The following is a 25438-nucleotide window of genomic DNA, read 5'->3' on the forward strand; positions in this document are numbered from 1 at the left end:
CCGAGTGAGGTGAGGGAGGGCTTTACGACTCCGTATGGGAGTCAGTTACAAGCATGTCACAGGGCACGGCCCTAAAATCTAGGTTTTATGCAAGGTTCTTGTGTGTGTAAATTCTGTTTCCCTTAATATAGTCTTTCTGGTAGGATGGAAAATACAAGAGAAGTAAACCCTTTTAATCCTATCTGCTTTACGGAAGTTCTTTTGTCATTTCGCACGTACACACACATAATCCACATACAGAAATTAAAAATTATTTCTGAAGAGCTAACGTCCAGATTTAAAAAACGAAGTGAGTTATAATACTAACAGTGAACAGAGGTCGGGTGAAAATATTACAAAAGGACAGCCCCTTTCTTCTTGGGCAGGTGTCCTTCTAAAGCAGGGGTCTTCACAGGATTTGCGGAGGACCACATACTTTGAGAAAAATGCCCAGACAAGTCAATATGAAAAAATATCAGTTTTAGAGATAAAGTCAGTGCAAGCACTGAACGCACGCCAAAGCACAATACAAACTTTCAAAATCAAAGAAAACAGGCTGAGAAGCAGCAAATCAAGACTCGACAGTTATTCAGTAAATGCACATGGCATGTTAGTAGTTTCCAAAGAGAAAGTCACAAATAAATCATATGAGGAAGGAGAAAAGCGAGGTTCAGGTACATAGCAAAACTTCTTTAAGGGGTGGTAACTGGGCAAATATGTGACCTTGAACTCAAAGCCTGTCTAAACGATTACAGAGGCGAACCTGACTGGCGGCGTTGGGCCTTGCTGCTGAAACACGCAACACGGCACAGACACAGGAGGAGGTCAGCCAGCGCCGTCCAGGACGACAAGCTGGGATGAGCCGACTGCAAGGAGACGGACAACTGCAGCTACCCTGTGTGTCTGGGCACATCAGCAGAGTTCAATTACTGCCAGCTAACAGGAATTCTTAAATCCCAGTTTAGAACCGCACCCTAAAATTAACAACTTCACTGCGGACTGGGGGGGGGGGGGGGGAATCAACTGCACAGGTGGTCCCGAGACCAGGATTCACAGTGAGGCACCAGCTCTCCTGCTAATTTCTTTTAGGCCAGAGCCTTGGAAACCCAGAGATGAATTCCATCTCCTCCAAAACTGAAAGCACTTAACATCCTATCAAATAATCACTTTTGACATCACCTCCCTCGATTCAAGGTCTATTTACTGAACAGCCATCACGAAGAAGGGTGCACTGCATCAGCACCAAGCAGGGCGCAAGATGCTAAGAGGTGGTCTGGGGGTCCGAGAGCAGAAGAAGAGCCGGCGCCTGGGTCTGGCTCCTAGGAGGTCAGTCTAGCCGGAATCAAAGCGAGAGAGACAAAGAAAAGGTACCCGGAACCACAGGGATCACATGTCCACTGCCAGCAGGGAATGGAAAGAAGAAATTACAGTCAGAATGGAAACCAATCAACACCAGCTGAGGAAAACTGTTTTTTTGCTAAAGCGCATTGTGTTAAAATCTTTTATGATAAAATTTTAATTATCTGTATACTATTCAGAGGCCTGGCCAGTGTTTAACACTTACCAGTTCATCCCACTTGAGGGAAAAATACTTTTTTTTTTTTGCTTTGCATTTTTACTAAGCGGGGTGTGACCTTACTGTGAGCAAGGTGCCCAAGTTTTTGCTTTTTCACAAAATCTAAGATATTATGGAGCCCTGCATGAGCTGAATAGTAAATAATCACATTTCCTGACTCTGAGAGACTGCCAGTTACAGGATGCTCCATTATTTTACGTACCATTAAGAAGGGAAACACTAGGCCAGTAAATCACGCCACAACTGGAAGGCAAATCTGACTTTGACTATATTAAAACACGAGGAGAAAAACAAGGGAGGGGATCTTAGAACTGCCGAAACAGAGACTGCAGAACTATCTCTGTGGATTCTAAACTTGCCAGCTCCAAGACAGAAAGAAAAACAAAGTCCACAAAATATAGCGTACACAAGTGTCAGCAGGACCGATAGCACACAACAGGGCAGGAGACAAACCAAGGCAGAACCAGTGTAAGAAAAGCGAGCTCAGTCCAAACTGTAATCAGCATAAATGACTGTCATGTGGAGGTAAACTAATTAGCGGGCGGGTGCCCCAGGAGAAGGGCCGACGCAGATGCAGGATTACGGCGGCAGCACTGAATGTGAAAATGTTAAGTGAACGATTAGATGGGCTTCTGGACAACACTCCTTTCTCCGTCCTAACCCCATCCAGCACCACACCAGGGTGACGACTTACGGGATTTTTCAATACTTGTTTGACGTAAGTAACTGAAAAATATGGAGTGACAGTTATTTCAGAGCCTTCATCATTAGTGCTGTGGACTGGGCAACTTTTCTGAACCACGGAGTCACAACATGTTAGGGGGGGAGCCGCACCCTGAAGACCAGCCAAGCGGCCTCGTTTCCCAGGTGAGGAAGCCACGGTCCAACAAGGAGGTGCTGCGGCCCGCCCAGCTGGGGACCTGAACACCAGCCTCCTCACCTCCCCTCTGTCCCAGGCTCATTGTGGGCCATCACACAGCAAGACGGCATAAGGGCACCCACACAAGCCACACAAACAAAACACAATGCAAAACCAGCAAGCAGCAGCAGCACCACATACCAAAGTGGATTCTCCTAGAAGGCATGAGTGTGTGCACATAAAACATCACACACACACACAAACACACACACACACACACAGACACACCCTCCAAAGCTAAGTCTCCCCTCTCTGCTCTTTTCCCTTGAATACAAAGCAGCAACATTAACGATACACTGGAAATGTTAACAAAACCCAATTATTAACAATAGCACCTTAACCTTGACAGATGAGGAAAATGACTCTTGTCAAAACCTAGGAATTTTCGCACTTTTTAATGTTAGTTTGAATACATAGATGTTTAATCAGCTGAATTAAGTAGCAAGATATTAACAAGCAGCAAGCAAGTGTGGTTTTATTAACCTCACTTTTGTATTTATATAACATTTAGTTTTTTGAACAAAATCTTTCTGGCTGCAATTTTATCTTTGGGTATCCAGTTTTGTCTTTCTATATTTGAAATCAACTGGCTGATTTATATCCGTATCACAATGAACAAATATATTCCTTCATGTATGACAGTTTCAGCATACAGAATGCAACCTCAGCTACCAATTATAGCTGCAAATGAGCAATAGTGTGGAATGAGACAGCCTGCTGGCTTTGTTAGTATTCCGTCTCCTTTGGGATCCCATGGGGAAAGGGGAGGCTCTGATGAAGAGAAGCCCTTGGCTCATGGTTTATTGTGCTTGCCACCAGCTGCAGACTTCTCATCTCATTAGTTTTTTAGAATACTGTGGGTGAAGACAGCTGCAGCCTACTTGAGTCTTCAGCTCCTGGGTATTCTGAAGGCTGAATTTGCTATGCACTTTCTGTAATCCTTGGGAAAAAAAAAACACAAAAAAACAGCAGATTCACTGGGCCATGGAAATGTATTTTTTAAATGAGTTTTAAAATCATGTTTAAAAGTAGAAAAATCTTATTGCTAAGGTGCATTGTGTTTAAAATTTTTTTATGATCAAATTTTAATTGTCTGTATAAAATGCCCAGAGGCCTGGCCAGGAATAAGGGCTCAGTAAAACCATCATTATCAAGTTAGGTGTAGTGTCCCCAGACACTGCTCGCTCCACCAATGCTGGTGCCTGAACAACAGAAAAACACAATGGTATCAGCATAAGGTAGATGCGGATCAGTGTTAATACAACTCTATTTAATTGAAAACTCTGTTTAAGTAAGAAAGGAGGCAAGTCAAGACACCCTTTGGAGAACAAATAAAATCTAATATGGTAAATAAGTGGATTACTGAGTCTCCATGCTGGAGCCACAGAATACATTCATTAAATTCTTATAAATAACTGTTTTCTGTCACTGAAATACAAAAGTTGTGCTACCTCTTGGGTGTACATCTGTTACTCACTACAGCTCTCCATAGAAACTCTCAACAGAAACCAGATTCATTCTGAAGACAAAGAATATTAGTTTTATGAATCTGTTAGCATAGTGGCTGCCCCCTCAACCCCAAATGCAAGTACAAAATCTGTGCTGAGCCAAACCGAACGTCCTTGAGCCCAGACTGAACTCATGATTATGAATGGGGAAAGGAGCAGGAGGTGGGGGCAGGCTGGTAGGAGTTTCTTAACAGCTTGTGGAAAAATCGAGAGCTCCAGACACCAGAAACTGCTTAAAGAACCACGGCTGGGTCACCGCAGGTGAGGTGACACTACCCGTACAGTGAGAAAAGGCAACGCCGGCCAGACCCATGTATGTGAGCAAGTCCCCACACCTGCCCGGCAAAGTGAAACAACTCTGCCCCACACCCGGCAAAGAGAAACAACTCTACAGGGTAAACAAAAACTTGAGAGGGATATTAGAGTCCTGCAGCCTGCATGTAAAATGCTGTCCTTTAGCATAAAATGATTAATTAGGTGTCTATTCAAATAGCTCAAAGATAATCACCAAGTTTAAAATGCAGATACTGCTGCTCAACTCAGCAGAGCTCATTTCCTCTAATCACACCCTAAAAGTAAAGACCAGGATGGGGAGAGAGCTGAATTAAATAGGAAGATAAATAGCAAACATCATTTATTAGCACTGCGCTGGATTTTTCAGTACTGTGGCACTTAGAAAAAAGGGGTTCCCAGATACTATCATCACTAACCCCAGTGTGTAACTCACTGGAGCTGAGAAAACGCAAGTGACTCCGAAGGGGAAGCCTATTAAAAAAAAAAAAATGTTTGCATTAAATTTTGCCAAGTAACAAGAGGTGTAAAGAGAAATTAACATTTACTAACTTGTTTAAGAAACTCATTTCAACATATTTTCAAATAAGCAGCTTTCTTTCCGATTTTTAATTACATCTCCCCAGTGACTCCTCACCCTTTCAGGTTCCCACAGAGTACCATTAATATAGTATAAGTAAATCTTATTAATTCAGGTCCTACCACCTTGGAATTTATAATAATTCGGACAGGGGCTGGACTGAAGTTTATCTTTGCATGATCTATGAAAAAAAGATTTGCTACACAAATTAATAGAGTAACAAGATCTCAGGAGGGCTGTTTAAACAGTTCAGAAGTGTTTTAGAGCAATTCAGAAGCATTCATTTGCATATAATTATTATGCTAATTACAAATCATTCTTATCTATTCATTAAAGCAGATTCCCAAAGGACCACTAATTGTCAATAACTTGTTGGCCTAGTTTCTGTTGCTGAATGTACCTCAAGGAACAGAGTGGCATTAAAAAATATTCTCTAATTCAGCCCTCTCATTAATCCTTACTGGCTTCCCACCAATGAATCCTTAAAACGGAATTTTTAAACAACTGCCCTGAGAACTGAGAAATGCAGTCAAACCTACACACCCAAGCAGAACACTTGCTTGTAATCTTTTCAACCTCACAGAGACCCTGCACAGTGAGACTTCGGGTGGGCGAGTGTGGTGGACAGGGGAGGCGGACGGAGGCTGTCACAGGACCCTGTGCTGAAAGGTGGCCCCAGCCTCGGGCACTGCTGGGCTAGAGCACAGCTAGGGCAATCGCCTCCTCCATTCTTTCTCATCTTGTCCGAATCACAGCCAGAGCCTGCCAACCCTGTCATGTTTATGAAGGCAGACCCCTCAAAGCCTTTGGAAGGTTACAAATTAATACAGAAAGAGAAAAAAACCCCAGAATTTCAGCCATGAAAAGAAGTTACAACCAAAAACCTGATGTCAACAACCCAGCAGGGAAACCAAATAGCTGGGGACCAGAAGAGGGGCTTTCCGGGGAGCCAGGGCTGGTAGGTAGCCCCCAGGTCTCCCCTACAGGGGTCAGTGGGCTACTGGTTTCGAGGAGCCCATACTTCATGCACAAATATACGATGTATTTGTTACTGTCACATGTTTATTACTATGTATTTACATATCACAGCATTAAAAAATATATTTTAAACTCTTCACATCAATGAAATTAAGTACCAACACACCAATAAGTCAGTCTTATTAAAGATGATTGTTAAATATTATATATTTTAAAATTAAACTGCACATGCCTAAAATGTAACAGTAAGTTTAGGAAAGTTTTATTTAATATGTGCTGTGCCTAGTCGCTCAGTCGTGTCTGACTCTTTGTGACCTCATGGACTGTAGCCCGCCAGGCTCCTCTGTCCGTGGGAATTTCCCAGGCAAGAATACTGGAGTGGGTGGCCATGCTCTCTCCTCCAGGGGATCTTCCCAACCCAGGGATCGAACACAGGTCTCCTGCATTGCAGGCAGATTCTTTACCAGCTGAGCCACCAGGGAAGCCCAAGAACACTGGAGTGGATAGCCTTTCCCTTCTCCAGGGGATCTTCCCAACCCAGGAATCAAACCAGCTCTCCTTGCATTGCAGGCAGATTCTTTACCAGCTGAGTTACCAAGGAAGCTTCCCTGATGGCTCAGATGGTAAAGAATTCCTGTTTTTAACATAAAATGCATTTTCTTAAATGACAGTAGATCGTAGAACATACTACGTTAAATTCCTTAAAGTGGGAATGTCCTCTTGAGAACCTACAGGGCGAGCCCTCTCCAATACAATGTTCATTCTGGTCCATGACCTGGGCTTCAGGCACAGCTGCTCCTAAGTCCCAGGACCCCGCTGATTACATTGGCACCAAATTAACATGGCTTCCCTGAGTCCTCAGCAAGTGAAGAAGCTGCCTACAATGCAGAAGACACAGGACAGACAGGTTCAGTCCCTGGGTTGGGAAGATCCCCGGAGGAGGAATTGGCAACCCCCTCCAGTATTTTTGCCTAGAAATCCCACGAACTGAAGAGCCTGGTGGGCTGCTGTCCAAAGGGTCTCAGAGAGTCAGACACGACTGAGCGACTAAGCTCAGTTGCTTAATTATAAATATATAATTAAATATAATATTTAATTATAATGAACAATTACTAATTATAAATATATAATTTAAATTATACATTTTAACTTTAAAATATATAATATTTAACAATCATAATTGCAGGAAAAATTTTAACTTTTTTTTTTCAAACAATAATACAAAATCTGATAAGCAGGATCATTCCTGCTATTGTTTTTGGAAACCTTATTTTTGTTCTGGCACACACCTCCTCCTAGTTAATCCTCCTCACAACCTTGGGACAAGTACTACCATCGCAACTGGGGATGAGAAAGTGAAGGTCCTGCCCAGCCAAGTTCACGGCAGCTGAGCAGGGCTAGGACGCAGAGAGATGCTGCCCTGTGGACAGCCAGGCTCAGAAAACTTCACTGCAGAAATGTGATGCAGTTTACACTCATCACCTGATAAGACTCAAGCACTTCACTCCCAGATCAGTCTAGAGAACCTCTCCTTGAGGGCTTCCACTGCTGTGGGCTTTCATAAGGAATACACTTTAGAAACTTGATTTGGAGCTGTTTATGCTGATTTCTTTAAAAATATCTGTCATTAGCTGCTCAAAAAAAAAAAAAAAAAAAAAAAAAACAACAACACCCACAAAACAAGTTTTCTCTTACCAGACCATTTCTCTCCACTCAGGAAAACTTCATACCTGACCACCTCCATAACCCTCTCTGATTTTTTTTTTTTAAACTCTGAAACCGTGCAAGAAATTAGAAGTAAACACTAATAACAGGTTCTAGTGGGAAAAGTATCTTCTACCACATAAGCTGGTACACGGAGAGTTTTCAGGGGAAATTTTTATAGTCTTGCCAAGATTTAAGCAAGCAGGAGATAAGCAATGTGTTCTTTTCCCACAAGAGGGCACTGCCATCCAACTGTGCCTTCAAATACACAGGACATTCTCTAAATCCACCCCTGGATGCAAACCTAAGTGTTCCAGAGTACTTGACCATGTAAGGCAGCAGAAGAAAGTGGGGAACAGTTCACATTTCTTTCTAATAAGAACCATGCTTACATTTATTTATATCTTCTCTGAGAAAGGGTGGGAAAAAACAAAATACCTCTGAAAGTCACTACAAAAAGGATCCTGACAATGGTTTGCTTCACAGCATAGCAAAGGGAGATGAGACAGGCCACCGACAAGTGAAGTTTCTTAAGCAAAAGCAAAACCGCTGTTGCCTCAAAACCTGTAACCTGAGCCGTTCTGTTGTCTTCTTTTCTGGAGCTCAAGGAGGGCACTACTCCAAGTCAGGAACTGAGTCACAGTTCTCACCTCTTCATTATGCACACACTTTAATAAAGAGCTTTTGGAGCTCCTGAACATAGACCGGGGATAAGTAGCACCCTTTCGAGAAAGAAATGAGTATCTGGGTTCATTCTAGTGGCAGAAGGAAGAGGTTCTCAACTAGGCTGAGTGTGCTCTCACGCCAAGGAGACCCAAAGCACTTGGCAACCGCAGGCTTCTCGCACTTGCTGGAAGCTGGCCACAGACTTCTAATAAACAAAAGCTCTTTTCAAGGCTAAAGAACAGAATAGCCACAGCTCTGGGAGGCAGACCGCCCTTCTTAGGAAGTGAGAAGCAGCAGCTGGGACACAAGGAACATCTAAGATGCAGGTGTTTCCAGAAAGCTGTGAGCAAGAACAAACTGGAGCGACAATCAGCCCTGACCATTGAGGATTATCATCTACCAAGGGTTATTTCTGAAGTCTACTAGGTTGACCTCCAAAGTGTCATTTTTGCAGCTCAAAAGCTGACAAATATTAACAATTTCATATGGTCCGATCAAATATTTAACTCTTTCCAGTCGGACTTCATCATGTTTCTAATTTTAAAGAGGAAAAAAATGTAATCTTGTAAAGATTATTTAGAGAGCATGTTTTCTGATTCTTACATTTCTTTAAAATTATGAAGTTTTTTTCTGAAGGCAGTGCAATAAAGCACATATTGCCAAGACTATCTACTCAAATGTGTAACATCTGGGCACTGTCTTACACAATGTCTGATCAAAAGAAAAGATATGCCTGAATCCTTCCTAGAGCACAAGAAACAAACACTGCTTAAGTGTGACCAAAATTTACACGCCTAAATAAATTATACCAAGTTTCATCAGCTTTCCATGGCTGACATTTAGGAAAAAGTATGTTTGAAAAGAGCAGTAACTTTAAAACAATACATACTCAAGGTTTAAAACAATTATAAAGTGCCAGACTGTTCAATACTCAAATAATGGTGCTCAAACTGAAAAACAGCTGCTGCTGCTGCTAAGTCGCTTCAGTCGTGTTGCTAAGTCGCTTCAGTCGTGTCGGACTCTGTGCGACCCCATAGACGGCAGCCCACTAGACTCCTCCATCACTGGGATTCTCCAGGCAAGAGTACTGGAGTGGGTTGCCATTTCCTTCTCCAATACATGAAAATGAAAAGTGAAAGTGAAGTCGCTCCGCCGTGTCCAACTCTTAGCGACCCCACGGACTGCAGCCCACCAGGCTCCTCCGTCCATGGGATTTTCCAGACAAGAGTACTGGAGCGGGTTGCCATTGCCTTCTCCAGAAAAACAGCTGCTGCTGCTGCTAAGTCACTTCAGTCGTTTCCGACTCTGTGTGACCCCACAGACAGCAGCCCACCAGGTTCTCCCATCCCTGGGATTCTCCAGGCAAGAACACTGGAGTGGTTTGCCATTTCCTTCTCCAATGCACGAAAGTGAAAAGTGAAAGTGAAGTTGCTCAGTCGCGTCCAACCGTCAGTGACCCGGTGGACTGCAGCCTTCCAGGCTCCTCCGTCCATGGGATTTTCCAGGCAAGAGTACTGAGTGGGGTGCCATTGCCTTCTCCAAGAAAAATGGGTGTCAGCTCAATGGGTGGAAAAGGCAAGTCTTACATGCTCGTTTCCAAAGGCAACCGAGACTTCAGATAATCAGATACAGAGGAGCATACTTCTGCTGTCAACTGAAACAGGATGCTGCTCTGCCTACCAAAACATATCACCAAACATACAGATCATAACCAGGGAACAGTCAGTGCTGGAAAGAATAAGCGAAAAGCACAAACTTCAGAAGCCAATTTATCTTCCTGGAGATCGCCATCATTATGGGACTTCCTACAAGCGGCTTGGATGACCCCACCAATCCCATTACGGTCTGTGGATATGCAATTAAATGATCGGGGCTCTTCACTTAGTGGCTCAAATGGTAAAGAATCTGCCTGCAATGGAGGAGATCCGGGTTCAATTCCTGGGTTGGGAAGACCCCCGGAGAAGGGAATGGCAACCTACTTCAACATTCTTGCCTGGAGAATTCCATGGATAGAGGAGCCTGGAGGGCTACAGTTCGCGGGGTCACAGAGAGTCAGACACAACTAAGCGACTAACACTTTCAAGTCTTCATTTATCTCCCATCTCGTCAGCCTACGAACCCGGACTTTGCCGGCATCCTGAACTCCAGCGCAGGTCTCTATCAGATGTGAGAAAAAAAGCTCTTTGGTGGAGGGCACTACACACCACCAGATTACATGATCAGAACAAACAAACTCCAAGTCACTCAGAAACACTTTAACACGTTCACTGACTAAGAATCTTGCACGCTCTTCAGATAGACACAATTCTTACTTTATCTGGAAAAATATTTACCATGCCAACAGAGAGCAAATAGCAAGTTCCAATAAATGTTTGCTAAGTGAATATGAAAACATATGAGTGGTGTTCTCTATTTTAAGTACCCACATCAAAAGACATCCCAGGGTCTCTAATCCTTTTACTCTACTGTATGCATGCAAATTTCCAAACATGCCAGAGTTTAGGGGTTACAGATGGAGGTAACCAAGGCCACCGATGAAAACTGCTATTACAATGGGGCGGGGGGCAGGGGGAGAACAGGGGACGCACAGGAAGATGGACAAAAGAGCAGGCACTTGCTTGTTTTACATCAGTTAAGAATGCTCTTCATCAACATCATGCAAAGGAAGAAACAACATACAGAGAGATGTTCTAGAAAGAGTAAGTCAGCAGCACTGCTCTTGGGTCCTGGCTGCCCTTCATCAGTAATGGCAAGTCACAGCACTTCACTTGGCTCAAACTCCTTAACAGTGCAACCCATGACTGGTGTGGATGTTCTCATCCATGGCCTCCAACTGAGGTTCCCCGGGCTTCCAAAACCCTAGAAGAGTCCCCACTGCCCTGTTCACCGTGAACAGGGCACTAAAGCACTTCTCAAGAGTGAGCAGAGATCACCTGGAGAGCAGGACAGAGTCCAGGGCCCTGGAGGTGCCGACCTGGCCACTATGGCAGTTATACTCACGGGCAGGAAAGGATGAGAACCTGCAAATGACAAACTAGGCAAAGGGGGTTAAAAAGGTCGGAAGAAGGAAGAGATAAGAATGAAATCTGAGCCTCATCTCAAAAGTACAAGCGTACTGGGTCACCCACAGGGAAAGGGCCCCTCGAGCTCTCGAACGAAGTCTCCACCAAGGACTCGATCAATCAGACCACACCATGCACATCACATCCTGTTTGTGACCCAGAATCAATACAGCATGTGAGTTTCCAACCTGTCTCCTCCTTTTAGGAATACCATCTTCAGACAACCAGCACCAAGCTCACAAAACTGGGCAACTCTTGGTTTTGAAATGCCTCATTTAGGAAAAATCTTTCACTTTTAATCAATACACCCTAAGATGTTGACACGAGGGGGAAAAATCATTCTCTTTAAACTTGCTGCATTTTCATTTGGAATGGAGCTATAGTTTTAAACTACATCTACCGAACAACTTAATACTTTTAGGCCATCAATATTTGCTATGTATCATTTTTAGACCTGTGAGCCTTAAAAATCTGAACATTTTTTCTATGAAAAAATAATTGGAAATGCTAAAAATCAAGCCCCACACATGTACTTCAGAGTAAGCACAGACTATAGAGGAAGGCTGATACAATCCTTTCTGGTTACACACAAATACCTAAAAATGTGGTTCCAATTTTTTTTCTTTTTTTAAACTGTGCTCATTTTCTTTCAAATTACTTCCAAAAATGAAGGTCTCTCTGATGTTAATCGTGTGTACACTTCAGCTCACACTTTAAAGAGTCTCCCTCTCCTGGGAAGTGACTTTTGTATACAAATCATGGGAAGCTACTTAGACAAAGTGCTGGAGATGATTAAAAGGGGCCAGATTCAAATTTATATCTTAAAAAAAAAAGCAGAAGCAGATGTCAACTGACTCATTTGTGTATATTTTGGAAATGAGTTGAAGATATGCATGTGCATTTCATCAGGACATTTAAAGAATTCTCAACTTTTTACTGTGGTTATGTATCAAGAACAACTTTAAAAATAAAAAAAATACTTTGAAGCTTATATTCCACTGGAATATATGCTGGACACCTTGACTCCTCCTTACAATCTGATCTAACTGAAACACTTTTTAATCTGACAGAAAGGTGTCTGCTCACGTAGAAGGGAGAGTTTTAGAACTGAAGGTACATCATATACACATCATGGTCTAGGATTAGTGAAGAAGAAACTGAAGCAGCATTTGCTCACTTAATACTAGTATTAACGATAAAAACTTCATTTCCTCCAAACTGTTGCCCACCCCACCCCCTAATTTTAATACCGCACAGAGGAAAAAATCTGCACCTTCCCACCAAACCTTTATTGAAAAGCTCTTGACATAGGCAATGAGCACCTTGCTGGGTCCTAGAAACACAGAGATGATCAGTCCAGTCCAGGCCCCCAAGGGGAACCCGGTTTACTGAGGAAGGCTTTTCAGGAGTGACATCTGGGTTATATCTGAAATGGGGGAGGGGTGGGAGGCTGAGGGGACACAGGAGGTGAGTGGGGGCGGGGTGTGTGCTTGGTGCCTGCTAGAAATACAAGCAGAAGGTGCCTTCCTTCTTAAAGAATGTAACATTCTAGTATTGCACTCTAATGCCTCTTTTTACTAAAACAAGAAATCTGACAACTGGGCGGGGATGTTTACACTGGAATTGCAGACTGCTCAGCTCTTTCATTAGGCAGCGATGCATCTTCTAGAAAATTACAGAAAATACTGGCCACAGTAACAGTCCTATGCAGACTTCCCATTAAGTCATCGAGGGAAAAAACCAAGTAACCCATCAATTTAAACGTATGTATGATTCCTGTAGCAAACTGCTCGGTGACTGCATCACACTGGCAAAAGATCACAGAGTCATTTTGACAATGTCATCCTTCGATTACGTAAAGACGTCAAAGCCCCCAACCTGAGCATTCAGTGACACTGCGGATCTAATCACACCCCTTCCGTGCACGGTGAAATATGGTACATTAGCGTGACCCAAACCCAGCGAGCGTACAATGAGAACTGTCTGACACCAGCAAACCAGCACTGACAGTTAGATACTCAAAGTCGTCAACAGTTGCTGTGAACTAAAGTGGTGTTGAGGGCTGTGTTTGGGTTAAATCCACCTGCAGTGACGGAAAACGCCCACCAGGTGGAGTAAAAAGATTCAAGCTTCACTCCTGACTTCTGGTTTCTTAACTTCCACCCAATTCATATTCATCCTGATTTGGGAGACTTAGCCGCTGCCGCTACTGCTGCTAAGTCGCTTCAGTCGTGTCCGACTCTGCGACCCCACAGACGGCAGCCCACCAGGCTCCCCTGTCCCTGGGATTCTCCAGGCAAGGGGAGACTTGGCTAAACCCTCTCAAAATTACTAACCGTTTCCGTTTCTTTTAAAGCAAGTAATATGCAGGACAGAAATTCAACCATTTAAGGTGTTTTAAGAAAAATTAGCTTGTTCAAGAAAAACTAGGGCTCATTAAACACAAAATGAAAACCAAGGAATTAAGTTGGACTGAGACTAAAGTGAAGTCATTCAGTTGTGTCTGACTCTTGCAACTCAAGAGTCCATGCAATTCTCCAGGCCAGAATACTGGACTGGGATCGAACCCAGGTCTCCCGCACTGCAGGTGGATTCTTTACCAGCTGAGCCACCAGGGAAGCCCAAGAATACTGGAGTGGGTACCCTATCCCTTCTCCAGCGCGTCTTCCCAACACAGGAATCAAACCGGGGTCTCCTGCATTGCAGGTGGATTCTGTACCAGCTGAGCTGCCAGGGAAGCCCTCCAGGAGTTCAGGTACCAGCCTGAGCTTGGAGGGATCTCCACACCTGCAGGTCTCCCTGCTGGAAATCCACCTTGGCCCATTCTCAGTTACCAAGCTCCCAACTTCAGCGTCAGTTTATCCTTAAAGAACAAGTTTTAGGTACTAACAAGTGATCACTGGTGTGGCAGTCACATCCTAAGATGACCCCTCTCCCTGCACTGAGTCATAATCTTGTGTAATCACCACCCCTGAGAACAGGTGGAGCCCATGACTTGCTTCCAGCCAAGCGACTAAGGCAAAGGTGATGGGATGTCATCCCTTGATGAGGTTACATCACACAACCCTTCCCTCCGTTTACGGTGATCTGTTGTGTAGAAACAGAAAACCCCACGCTGAGTGAGACGAGGTCGCCCCCCCCACACCGTCCACACCTCTGCAGACTTGGCCCCGCCTACCCTGTCCCCCGCATCTAATCTAGCTACCCACGTTTGCTGAAGAATCACCATGACCACCATCTTGTATGTATTTCTCAACTGTCTATACGTAAGCAAGCAAATGCATGCACATAGATATTATCCTGTTCCCTTTCCATTATCCTGGAAAGGATTCCCTATCAGTACAAACAGGCTCACTCCCTTCTGGAAACTGCACTGAACTCCACCATACGGGTGAACCACATTCACATTAGTTCCCCACCTATGGAGAAACATTTGAGACTTCAGATCGTTTCCTTATAAAAATCTTACATTTATGTATTTGGTACTTCACACTGAAGCAACAGATTTTATTTTCTAGGGCTCCAAATTCACTGCAGGCAATGACTGCAGCCAAGAAATTAAAAGACACTTATTCATGGAGAGGAAAGCTATGACAAACCTAGACAGTGTAACAGTGTATTAAAAAGCAGAGACATCACTTTGTCAACAAAACGTTCATCTAGTCAAAGCTATGGTTTTTCCAGTAGTCATGCATGGATATGAGAACTGGATCATAAAGGAGGCTGAGCGCCGAAGAATTGATGCTTTCAAACTGTGGTGTTGGAGAAGGCTCTTGAGAGCCCCTCAGACTGCAGGAAGTTCAAACTGCTCAGTTCTATAGGAGATCAACCCTGAATATTCATTGGAAGGACTGCTGCTGAAGCTAAAGCCGACTTACTGGAAAAGACCCTGATGCTGGGAAAGACTGAGAGCAGGAGCAGAAGAGGGTGACAGAGGATGAGATGATTAGACAGCATCACTGACTAAATGGACAAGAATCTGAGCAAACTCTAGGACAAAAGAGGACAGAGGAGCCTGGCGTGCTGTGCGAAGTCCACGGGGTTGCAGAGTTGGACACGATTCAGCAACTGAACAACACTGCTTCAGACTGAGTAGGACCAATTCCGAGAAGTGGAATTTTGCTGGGGCTAAGGGGACATACATCTGCAACCTTGCTACAGAGGCTGTGTGACTCACAAGCCCACAGGGACATACAGAGTGCGCAATAGGTCGCCCCAGCCACCCAGGTGTGAGCAATTAGTTTCTTCATTGCCCTCAAGCTCATTAAGCTCATCTGACAAGTATTCACAAGCAGCCACTTGGTGAAGAGCAGATATGTTCCTGAATGCAGAACAAGACACATCAATGAGACAAACAAAAGCTGAAACTCAGAAGAGGGGAAGACTGATGTGAAGGAAGGTGAGATCCCCCAAAGCAGACTCTGCAGGACACACGGGCTATTGCCCGAGAGGAAGGACCCCAGACTCCACCATGCGTCAACCACTTCACTGTGCTGGGTCTGTCTCACCTGGAGTGTGAGCCTCGAGGGCACTGGAGCAACCTCGAGGAGCTACTGGGGGCGTGCCAGCCACACCGACTGAGCCCCGAGACAGGGGCTGACTGCTATTAAAACACTGCCCTTTCAGAAATGCAAATGCATCCTTAAAGCCTCCTTTGACACTGCGGGCTCTAATTTCCAAGGAACATGAAAGTGCAGAATCAAATGAACAAATAAATTCAACAGAAAACCCAAACTGGATCTGGCAAGAGGGAAGGATGGCTAGGTGTTCTAGGTGTTTGCAACAGAACCTAATCTGATGCAAACATTAACTGCTGCTGCTGCTGCTGCTAAGTCGCTTCAGTCGTGTCCGACTCTGTGCGACCCCACAGACAGCAGCCCACCAGGCTCCCCCGTCCCTGGGATTCTCCAGGCAAGAACACTGGAGTGGGTTGCCATTTCCTTCTCCAATGCATGAAAATGAAAAGTGAAATTGAAGTCGCTCAGTCGTGTCCGACTCTTAGTGACCCCATGGACTAACATTAACTAGAGGAGGCCAAAGAGATCAGGTGGAACCTTAAGGGAGAGTGCAGGGCAGCCGTCCGTGCCAGCAGAGGGCACACGAGAGGCTCTCAGAAGGCAGAGCCCAAGCCCCTCGACGACCCCAGCCTCACCCATCTCAGCCTTCACACACGCCAAAACTGTCAAGGGCACCCGAACCTCCCACCACACAGCGTTCCTTCCCCTCTCCACTTTATAGCAGAAAATACGCATGTTGAGACTCTTCTCTTTTTTAAAAAATGCCCAAAGGTCTGAGAATCCCTCCACGATATCATCTGCACTTGTAGTTTCCACGACTTGAGAAAACACACAGACAAACGCTTCTGTGACACACAGTTCACAGCAGCGCTGTTGACAATTGCCAGAGGGTGAGAGCAGCACCAATGTCCACGACGAGAAGAATGCACAAACCAAACGTGGCATTCACACCCTGGACTGGTCTGCACCCATGAAAAGGAACGACGGGCGACGCGCCCTACACGGTGGACGCATCCTGGAAACATTACACCAAGGTAAAAGAAGCCAGACACAGAAGGCCAGACATTGCAACGGCTCCACCTACACGGAACGTCCACAACAGACAAGGCCACAGGGGCAGAAGACACTTAGGGGCACAGAGGCTGGGGGGAGGGAGCAGGGTGGGCAGACGGGGACAGTGTCCTTCTGGGGAGGCGAGCATGTTCTAGAGCTAGATGGCGGTGATGGCCATACAACGCTGTGAATGCACTTCACACCACTGCACGTTCAAAAGTGGCGAGGAGAAGACAACGGCACCCCGCTCCAGTACTCTTGCCTGGAAAATCCCGTGGACGGAGGAGACTGGAAGGCTGCAGTCCATGGGGTCGCTGAGGGTCAGACACGACTGAGCGACTTCACTTTCACTTTCACGCCTTGGAGAAGGAAATGGCAACCCACTCCAGTGTTCTTGCCTAGAGAATCCCAGGGTTTGGGGAGCCTGTTGGGCTGCCGTCTATGGGGTTGCACAGAGTTGGACACGACTGAAGTGACTTAGCAGCAATATGTATATTATCACAATAAAGAAAAAGGTACTGTAAAATCAGTAAACTTTACAACAGGCTATTATTTTACTGGGCTTACGGAGAGGGGAATGGCAACCCACTCCAGTATTTCTGTCTGGAGAACTCCATGGACAGAGGACCCAGGTGGGCTATACAGTCCATGGGGTAGCAAAGAGTTGGACATGACTGAGCAACATCACTTTCACTTCCTGATATCTAAGCGGTAAAGAATCCACCTGCAACGCAGGAGATACAGGTTCAATCCCTGGGTCAGGAAGATCCCCTGGAGAGGGAATGGCAACCCACTCTAGTATTCTTGCCTGGAAAGAGGAGGAGCCTAGAGGGCTCCAGTCCATGGGGTCACAAAGAGCCTGACATGACCGAGCAACTGAACAACAATAATAATTATCTAACTAATCTTTAAAGGGTAACTTGGAAAACGGGAGCTATGAATGCTGAAACAGAAAGCTGCACATACTTATGTGAAAAACCACACATACATACTTATTCACTCCCCAAACCGTGCTCATACACAGGTTCTCAGAACTCCTGCTAAGAATAATGACCATGACAGCAAAGATTTATTCCACTAGGCACTGCTTTAAGTGCTCACGCTTAATCTTGTGAGGTAATTAGCCCCATTTTACACGAGATAAAACAGGCACAGAGAGGCTAAGTAACTAAGGAGCCGGCAGACAGCAACCGCAGTATCTGAAGCCAATCTAGCTTCTGATCGCACATCCTCAGCGCCACTGCCCTGGACTCACAATGGAGACCCCCCCTCACCCGGCCTGCCCAGCCTCTCCCTGTCCATCCACCCACACGTCCTTCCAAGAGCCCGCCACCTGCCGCGCCTCTGCACCGCGGGGACTTCCACCCGGAGCCACTGGGGTGCGCTCTCGCCTGCAAACACTGGGAGCCCATCGTGGTCCGAGGACAGGAATGAAAAACCACTCCGGTGGCTCCACAGAGGTGCCCTGCGCTCTGCAGGAGAACAACGTGCAATGCAAACCTCTGAGCCACAAGGCTGGAGCACTTCGTGTGGCCAGTACACCTTTGTCAGACACCCACAGTAGGGTCTCAACGCCTTCCCGGGAGCACCCAACCCCGTGGGCTGCATGCACTGCGGCTCCCGGCATCCGAGCTCTCCCGATGGAGCCATCAACTCGCCCACACCCAGTCATCTTCCACCCTGTCACCACCCTCCCACAAACACGCGCTCGTGGCTAAAAGAGATACCAAGACCAATAAGGGGCCAGACAGACATCTGAATGTGGTTTTTAAAAGAGAACATACATTCATTTCTAAGGATAAAAAGTAGCCCAATATAACTTCAGAGGTGAAAGCATTTCTGAAACTAAAATAACTTCGAATGACAGCACAACCAAAACCTCAGAATTTCTGCGACAAGGGACCCTTATCAGCGCTCACAGCTCTTATCAGGGAGGGGGCCACAGAACAGGACCTGGCTGAGCAGAGGGTCGCTGCTGGTGGTCCCCACCCCGGTAATTTCTGAGAGGAGGTCTAATCTTTGTTTTTGAAAGCTTACCTTTCAATTTCAATGGCAAAACCAGACATTTATTAGTTTTTTTTTCAGTTCGTCTTACACCACTGCTCAAGTTCAAGGAATAAGCGCCAAAACTGGGATGGAAAGGGACCCTAACTGAACGTGTGCTGACACGACAAACCGAGAGGTGCCGCCCTCACTGCCAAGTCTCAGCAGGCAGAGGGCTGCCGGCTAGTTCAGCACGTAAAAAAGCCACAGCTGTGCCCCACGTACTGTAAGAACGGAGTTAGCATTTACTGGCGTAAAGTAATAACAAGGGTCTTAATTGGTGGTAGCGGGGTGGGGCTGGTGAGGAATAAAGTGTCCTTTGCAAGTGAAAACTATTTTTTTTTTTTAAATTAAGTCAAAAGTCTAGAGTACATATATCTACATCCAGTAAGACTCAAAAGTGAAAGCTACACAACTGTTAAACTGGGATTTTCTACCATCAACTGTTTTCCACAAATGACAACTTTAGCCCTGAGTTACTGAAAGATGAGAGTGGAAAAGCTGGCTTAAAACCCAACATTCAAAAAACTAAGATCATGGCATCTGGTCCCATCACTTCATGGCAAATAGATGGGGAAACAATGGAGACAGTGACAGACTTTTATTTTCTTGGGCTCCAAAATCACTGCAGATGGTGACTGTAGCCATGAAATTAAAAAATGTTTGCTCCTTGGAAGAAACGCTATGACCAACCTAGACAGCATATGAAAAAGCAGAGACATTACTTTGCTGACAAAGGTCTGTCTAGTCAAAGCTGTGGTATTTCCAGCAGTCACGTATGGATGTGAGAGTTGGAGAATAAAGAAAGCTGAGTGCCGAAGAACTGATGTTTCTGAACTGTGCTGCTGGAGAAGACTAGTCTCCTGGAGTGCAAGGAGGTCAAAGCAGTCAATCCTAAAGGAAATCAACCCTGAATACTGGAGGGACTGATACTAAAGCTGAAGCTCCAATACTTTGGCGACCTGATATGAAGAACTGACTCCTTCAAAAAGACAGTGATGCTGGGAAAGATTAAAGGCAGGAAGAAAAGGGGACAACAGAGGATAAGATGGTTGGATGGCATCTCCGGCTGGATGGACATGAGTTTGAGCAAGCTCTAGGGAAGCCTGGCGTGCTGCAGTCCATGGGGTCGTAGAGTCACACAAGACTGAGAGACTGAACTGATACTGAAACTTTAAGTTAAAATTCTGCTCTCTTAATCAGACTTTAAATGTATAAGGGACCCACGGTATCTAAAGAAACTAAAGAGAACTCTTGTAAAATAATGTTTTGGTTTTTTTTCTCTCAATGAAAGCAAACCCCTATGTACTCCGGGTATACTGAGACTTCTTAAAGGGATCACCTGTGCAAAGGTGACATCCACACGAGAAACACCCCCCCAACTCCTGCTCTCACCTCTTGTGCTGCTCTGACCTCTTTCTGGACCCAGAGCTGAGCTCCAAACTTACTTCAGAGTAGAAACGTAGGCCATACAAGAATCAAATAAAAGAACTTTCAGAGGTAAAAGGTAACAGGTGAAAATGTTACCAAGCTGTACGTAGTACTTACTGCTGGTTCGACTTGACTTCGATCTGCAATATCTATGTGGACAATTTCAACCGTTTTCCACGTGTTGGGATCTAGACCGTGTACCTATAAATAACAGAAAGGAAACAAGGCCAGCTTAAGACTCTTCTCGTTAGGCAAAACTAGTACGCTTCCATATATAATCTTTATCTTGAGTCTCTCAGAGTACGTCAAGAGCCATACTAAAAACAACCCAAGCTGCTATTTCATTAAATCAGCTGTCTGAGGGCTGGAGGGAGGGAAGAGAATGCTGCCAAATTCACAGAAATCAGTCATCATTATTTTCTGGTAACTCTTAGAGATGACTAATACAAAAACTAAACCTCACCTATGTTCAACCCAACTGATAAATGACAAAGTCCTTGAAATCTCTAAGTCCTAGACAAACAGAAGGTGACATTGTAATTAGATTCTAAGAAGCTGCACTGTAAGCTCTAAAACCTCTGCTGAATTTGATTCACCCTAAAGGTACTCCAGAGAAAGCAACGGCACCCCACTCCAGTACTCTTGCCTGGAAAATCCCATGGACAGAGGAGACTGGTAGGCTGCAGTCCATGGGGTCGCGAAGAGTTGGACACGACTGAGCAACTGCACTTTCACTTTCCACTTTCATGCACTGGAGAAGGAAATGGCAACCCACTCCAGTATTCTTGCCTGGAGAATCCCAGGGACGGGGGAGCCTGGTGGGCTGCTGTCTATGGGGTCGCACAGAGTCAGACATGACCGAAGCGACTTAGCAGCAGCAGCAAAGGTATTCCGCTTCAGTAGGATGTCAATACCTCTATACCTCATGTCATCCCATCATTTACTTCTGAAATTCCATCAATGAACCCATAAAGAACTGTTTAAAAATTGCCAAAGATAGGCCCATTTGAATGCTAAAGATGGCAAATTAAATCATATAGACTCATGCATACCAAAATACCTCATTCAGACTCTAAATTTTAGTTACTGTGAAAAAAAAAAAAAAAAAAAAACAAGTCAAGTGAGTGACCATCTTGAAGAAAAACTCAAGTTAAATACTCTGAAGTTATAGTTCAAAAGTTCCTCTGATTGGCACCAGTAACAGAAAAGCAGAGGAAAAACATACTCTACCACCATTACCCATAAACTTACTTTCCCGTAACAGAATATCAAAAGGTTGCAACGGTCGTTCTCAAACTGGAATGCCCACCAGAAAAAAGATCGTGGGGCCCCGCCCCCAGAGACTCTGATTCAGCGCACTCGGGAGTGAGGCCTGAGCATCGGCACTCCCAACAGGTTCCCAGATGCCACTCACTGCTTGTTGGTCCAGGGACCATGAGCCTGGGAACCTCTGGGCCAGGGCATCAACCTACAGCAGACACAGATGCCCTCCCAAGCTCCCTGCTAAACCTCACAGAAAGTTAGATGCTATACCAAGTCGTAACCAACTTTCTGGTAATTCACTTGAGGGATAAAAGTGCCCTGATTTGTAAAAGTCAGGAGCTTTTCAACATTTTTGTAAATTATTCAAAGTAACTTCTTCCTTCCTGCCTTTTGGGCATTTCTCTGAAATCAACTAATAATTCAGCCCAAATGGAATGGAGGTGAAAATTAAAGCAATCAATTTTGCTATGCACAGGAGCTCTGGCAAATACAGAGATGAAAAAAGCAATTTTTAAAAAAATTAACAGCTAAAACTGGCTTAAGGATTATCCGTGAGTTTTGTTTACCTACCCTCTCCCAATCCCAGATGAAGAGAGCTGCTGACAAAAACAGTGGCCTCACCAAGTCCACTCACACACCAAGGCAAGGAACTGACAGGGAAGGCCCCCTGGTTTCTGGCGGCAAGCCTGCCTCACCGCAGCAGTCGGACACACGCCAGCGTGGCCGGGCGCGCATCTAAGGCCGCTGGCGGCACGCTGGCGGAGACACAATGACTATGGTACCCCCATTTCGGAGGCCTTCTACACTGAAAGCCCAGAGTCAAAGACTTACATTTTCTAACGTTCCCAAGTCTGGTTTGTGCCACGTTTCAATTTTAATGAAGAAGTCATCTTTCATATATTCGTTCTGCAGAAAACACAACAGCAAAATGACAGTGGCCTCTGGCCGGCTCTCGGGCTCGTGTCTGCAGGAGCGATCCCCAGGCACAAGCGTCCACGCTCTGACTCTACAGGGAGACTGGTCCTCAGGTGACAAAGAATCGTTAGCTGCTGCCTTTTACAGGCTTGTCAGGCCAACCAACTGCTTGCTGCGTGCATTTAAATAACGCACACAACCCTGCTTGACATGCAGCGCACAGGGCTAACGCTGAGGCAGCTGTGAGGTGTGCTGAGCGCATGTGACGTTCTAAGCGAGCAGCAGAAGCAAAATAAAGTCAAGAGGGAGATGTCGCGGTAAGGCTGCAAAGAGCCCCTTAATAGTGGAGTACGTGGTGGAGTGAGAGCTGGTGCCCGGAGAACAGAGGAGGGCCATGCAGCGGTGGGCAGTTTTAGGAAAATAAAGCAACAGATAGTTGAAAGCAATTACTACACAGGGCGAAGTTTAAAGACGAAGACTATGTGATACAGAAACAGTTTTACTCACCGTTACAACTGAGGCATACCGGAACAGGTCGGCAACAAAGGAGGAAAAAATTTCAGAATATTAATTGGAGCCAAAATAGTCTGCCACAATATTTAATGTCACAAAGATTAAACTACCTGCCAACACAGAACATTTGGTTTAGATCTGCAAAACACTATCTCTAAACAAACGACAATATGGGATATGTTAAGACTGTGGAGTTGCAATCTAATCATTTTAAGTAATTTTAAAACAATGGTAAAAGGAATAATGTCACAAGAGCAAAACACCATTTACAAGGCTGACGGAACAAACAACAGGAAACGGTTCCACCATGTGGCAATGGAAGCAAAATACTGTTGAAACTACATCAAACGACGCTTGTGCGTGAGGGCAACCTTTATGATTTCTGTATTCCTTTTATCCGCTGCCCGTGGAGCCTGCTTGGTCAACAAGGATCTCAGGGCGCCTGTCATCTGGGAAGGAACTGTGTCCCTCACCTAGGCTTGAGGGAGGGACCCCGTGGCTGCTTTCCTGCCACAGCTCGCGCAGACCCCCCTGACAGAAGGCCCCACCCAGTGTCACCCTTCTCTAAGGCGGAGACCCTGGGCGTGCGGCACAGAGGGGTGAGACGGTTTCTGGGAACCAGACTTACTTGTTCTACAGTAGGGGTATGCGTTCCAGGCTTTCTCGTGAAACACCAAGGAGCCCTCGGGAGCGATCATCCTCACGAACGCAGGGACTTTGCTGGGAGGAGAGAAACACTGGATATATTCTCAACAGCACCACTGCTTCTTGGTTGGCTCCCATCAGACTGCTTCAAAGGGCACTCAAGCATAACATTAACGTGGAGACAACAGAATGATTGTGTTTAACCACAAAGAAGATTGTGTTTTTAAACAGAAGCCATCTTTCTTATGGCTTTTGACCTACTCCCGTAATACAAGATCTAAGAGTTACCTGAAGCTGTTCAACCTGTGTGTGACACGGAAGTCATCGCTGGCAATCAGACCACACCACACTGTTTCTTAACACAGTGGAGTCTCCAGAATAAGGTAATGACTCGGAATAAAAGCCTTTTAATACATTTTACAGAATAAACTTAAAGAAAAATGATAATATGAAGGGTCCATGTACAGAGGAAGACAGGCAAACATACCTAAGTATAAAATTGTGTGGACCTGGGAAACGTCGTCAACTGCTGCCTCAAGTCTGGTCAGATCAGACAGGTTAACTATGTGACTAACACATGATGAGCTTGTGCGAATCCATGCGATTATCAGGAAAGATGCCAACGGGTAAGTGGGCAAAGACAACCACAGACACACCACTAACAGAACACACAACTGGAAAATTAGTTTTAACAAACATGGAAAATTAGTTTTATCAGCCTTCACAGTAGTGCCAATGAAATGACCATTTTCCTGACTGGTGCCTATGGTACAGAAACTTTCCCATGCACAGGCTTTCCACAGATCAGATTCAAATCCCAACATCGCCCTGAAGCAGCTGTGTGACCTGGAGCATATTGTACCAGGGGCTCTCTGAACTCCCCCTTCTGTGTTGAATGGAGTCCATATCACCCACTCTGCAAAGTCACTGAGAGAATCCCATCAGACAGGATCTGTAATGTGTTAAGCACCGGGTACGCTGCCATGAGAGCTGACTAAACGGCAACTGTGTTGCTGTGGTTTAGTCACTCAGTCGTGTCCGACTCTTTGCGACCCTGTGGACTGGAGCCCTCCAGGTTCCTCTGTCCACAGATTTCCCAGGCAAGAATACTGGAGTTGGGTTGCAATTTCCTCTTCCAGGGGATCTTCCTGATCCAGGGATGGAACCCATGTCTCCTGTGTCTCCTGCCTTGGCAAGTGGATTCTTTATACCACTGAGCTAGCTGGGTGCTTTTTAATTATAAGCTGACACGTAGCTAGGTGCTTTCACATGCCTTTCTTCACTTTAATCCCCTGATAACACTATGAGTTAACCATTAATTCATTATTTCATATAACCAGCATTTAAACAGCTAAATAACAATGTCAAAATTATATCCTCCAACTTGAAGCCCAATGTATATTCTTTCCATCAGAGCTGCTTTCTGAAAACTTAAGCACAACTTAATTTCCTAAACTAAGAGAAAGAACAATAGCCCACAGTAAGACTGAGCAGTTGATCAGAAATACTCCTATGCTGAATTTCAGAAGCTAAGCAAAGAAGGTGGAATGGACCCCACGCCAGCCAGAGTGCTGTGTAACTACAAAGAGCAGTCCGGACAGCCCCTTCCCTGCCTCTGCAGCACACAAGAATGGTGCCGTTTAGGAGTTCCCTGGCTGTCCAGTGGTTGGACGTGGCACTTTCACTGCCGGGGCCTAGGTTTGATCCCTGGTCAGGGAACTAAGATCCAACAAGCGACATGGCATGGCCAAATAAAAAGAATGCTATGGTTTGAAACTCCTACTATTGTGGCAAA

The 25438-nt window shown here is 45.2% G+C and overlaps 1 protein-coding gene across 2 annotated transcripts in view; it reads right to left on the minus strand.

The window, feature by feature from the left end:
- Window positions 1–25438, minus strand: part of PITPNB (phosphatidylinositol transfer protein beta) — a 61385-nt gene that overhangs the window by 20523 nt on the left and 15424 nt on the right. For both annotated transcript variants that reach the window (XM_055549397.1, XM_055549398.1), the window contains exons 4-7: window positions 23627–23718; window positions 22993–23000; window positions 22402–22476; window positions 20425–20508 (exon numbers count right to left, since the gene is read on the minus strand). In XM_055549397.1, coding sequence (XP_055405372.1) covers window positions 20425–20508; window positions 22402–22476; window positions 22993–23000; window positions 23627–23718 — 259 coding nt within the window. The remainder of the gene's footprint in view (window positions 1–20424; window positions 20509–22401; window positions 22477–22992; window positions 23001–23626; window positions 23719–25438) is intronic.

Source organism: Bubalus kerabau, chromosome 16 (assembly GCF_029407905.1).
Source record: "Bubalus kerabau isolate K-KA32 ecotype Philippines breed swamp buffalo chromosome 16, PCC_UOA_SB_1v2, whole genome shotgun sequence".
Taxonomy (NCBI): Eukaryota; Metazoa; Chordata; class Mammalia; order Artiodactyla; family Bovidae; genus Bubalus; species Bubalus kerabau.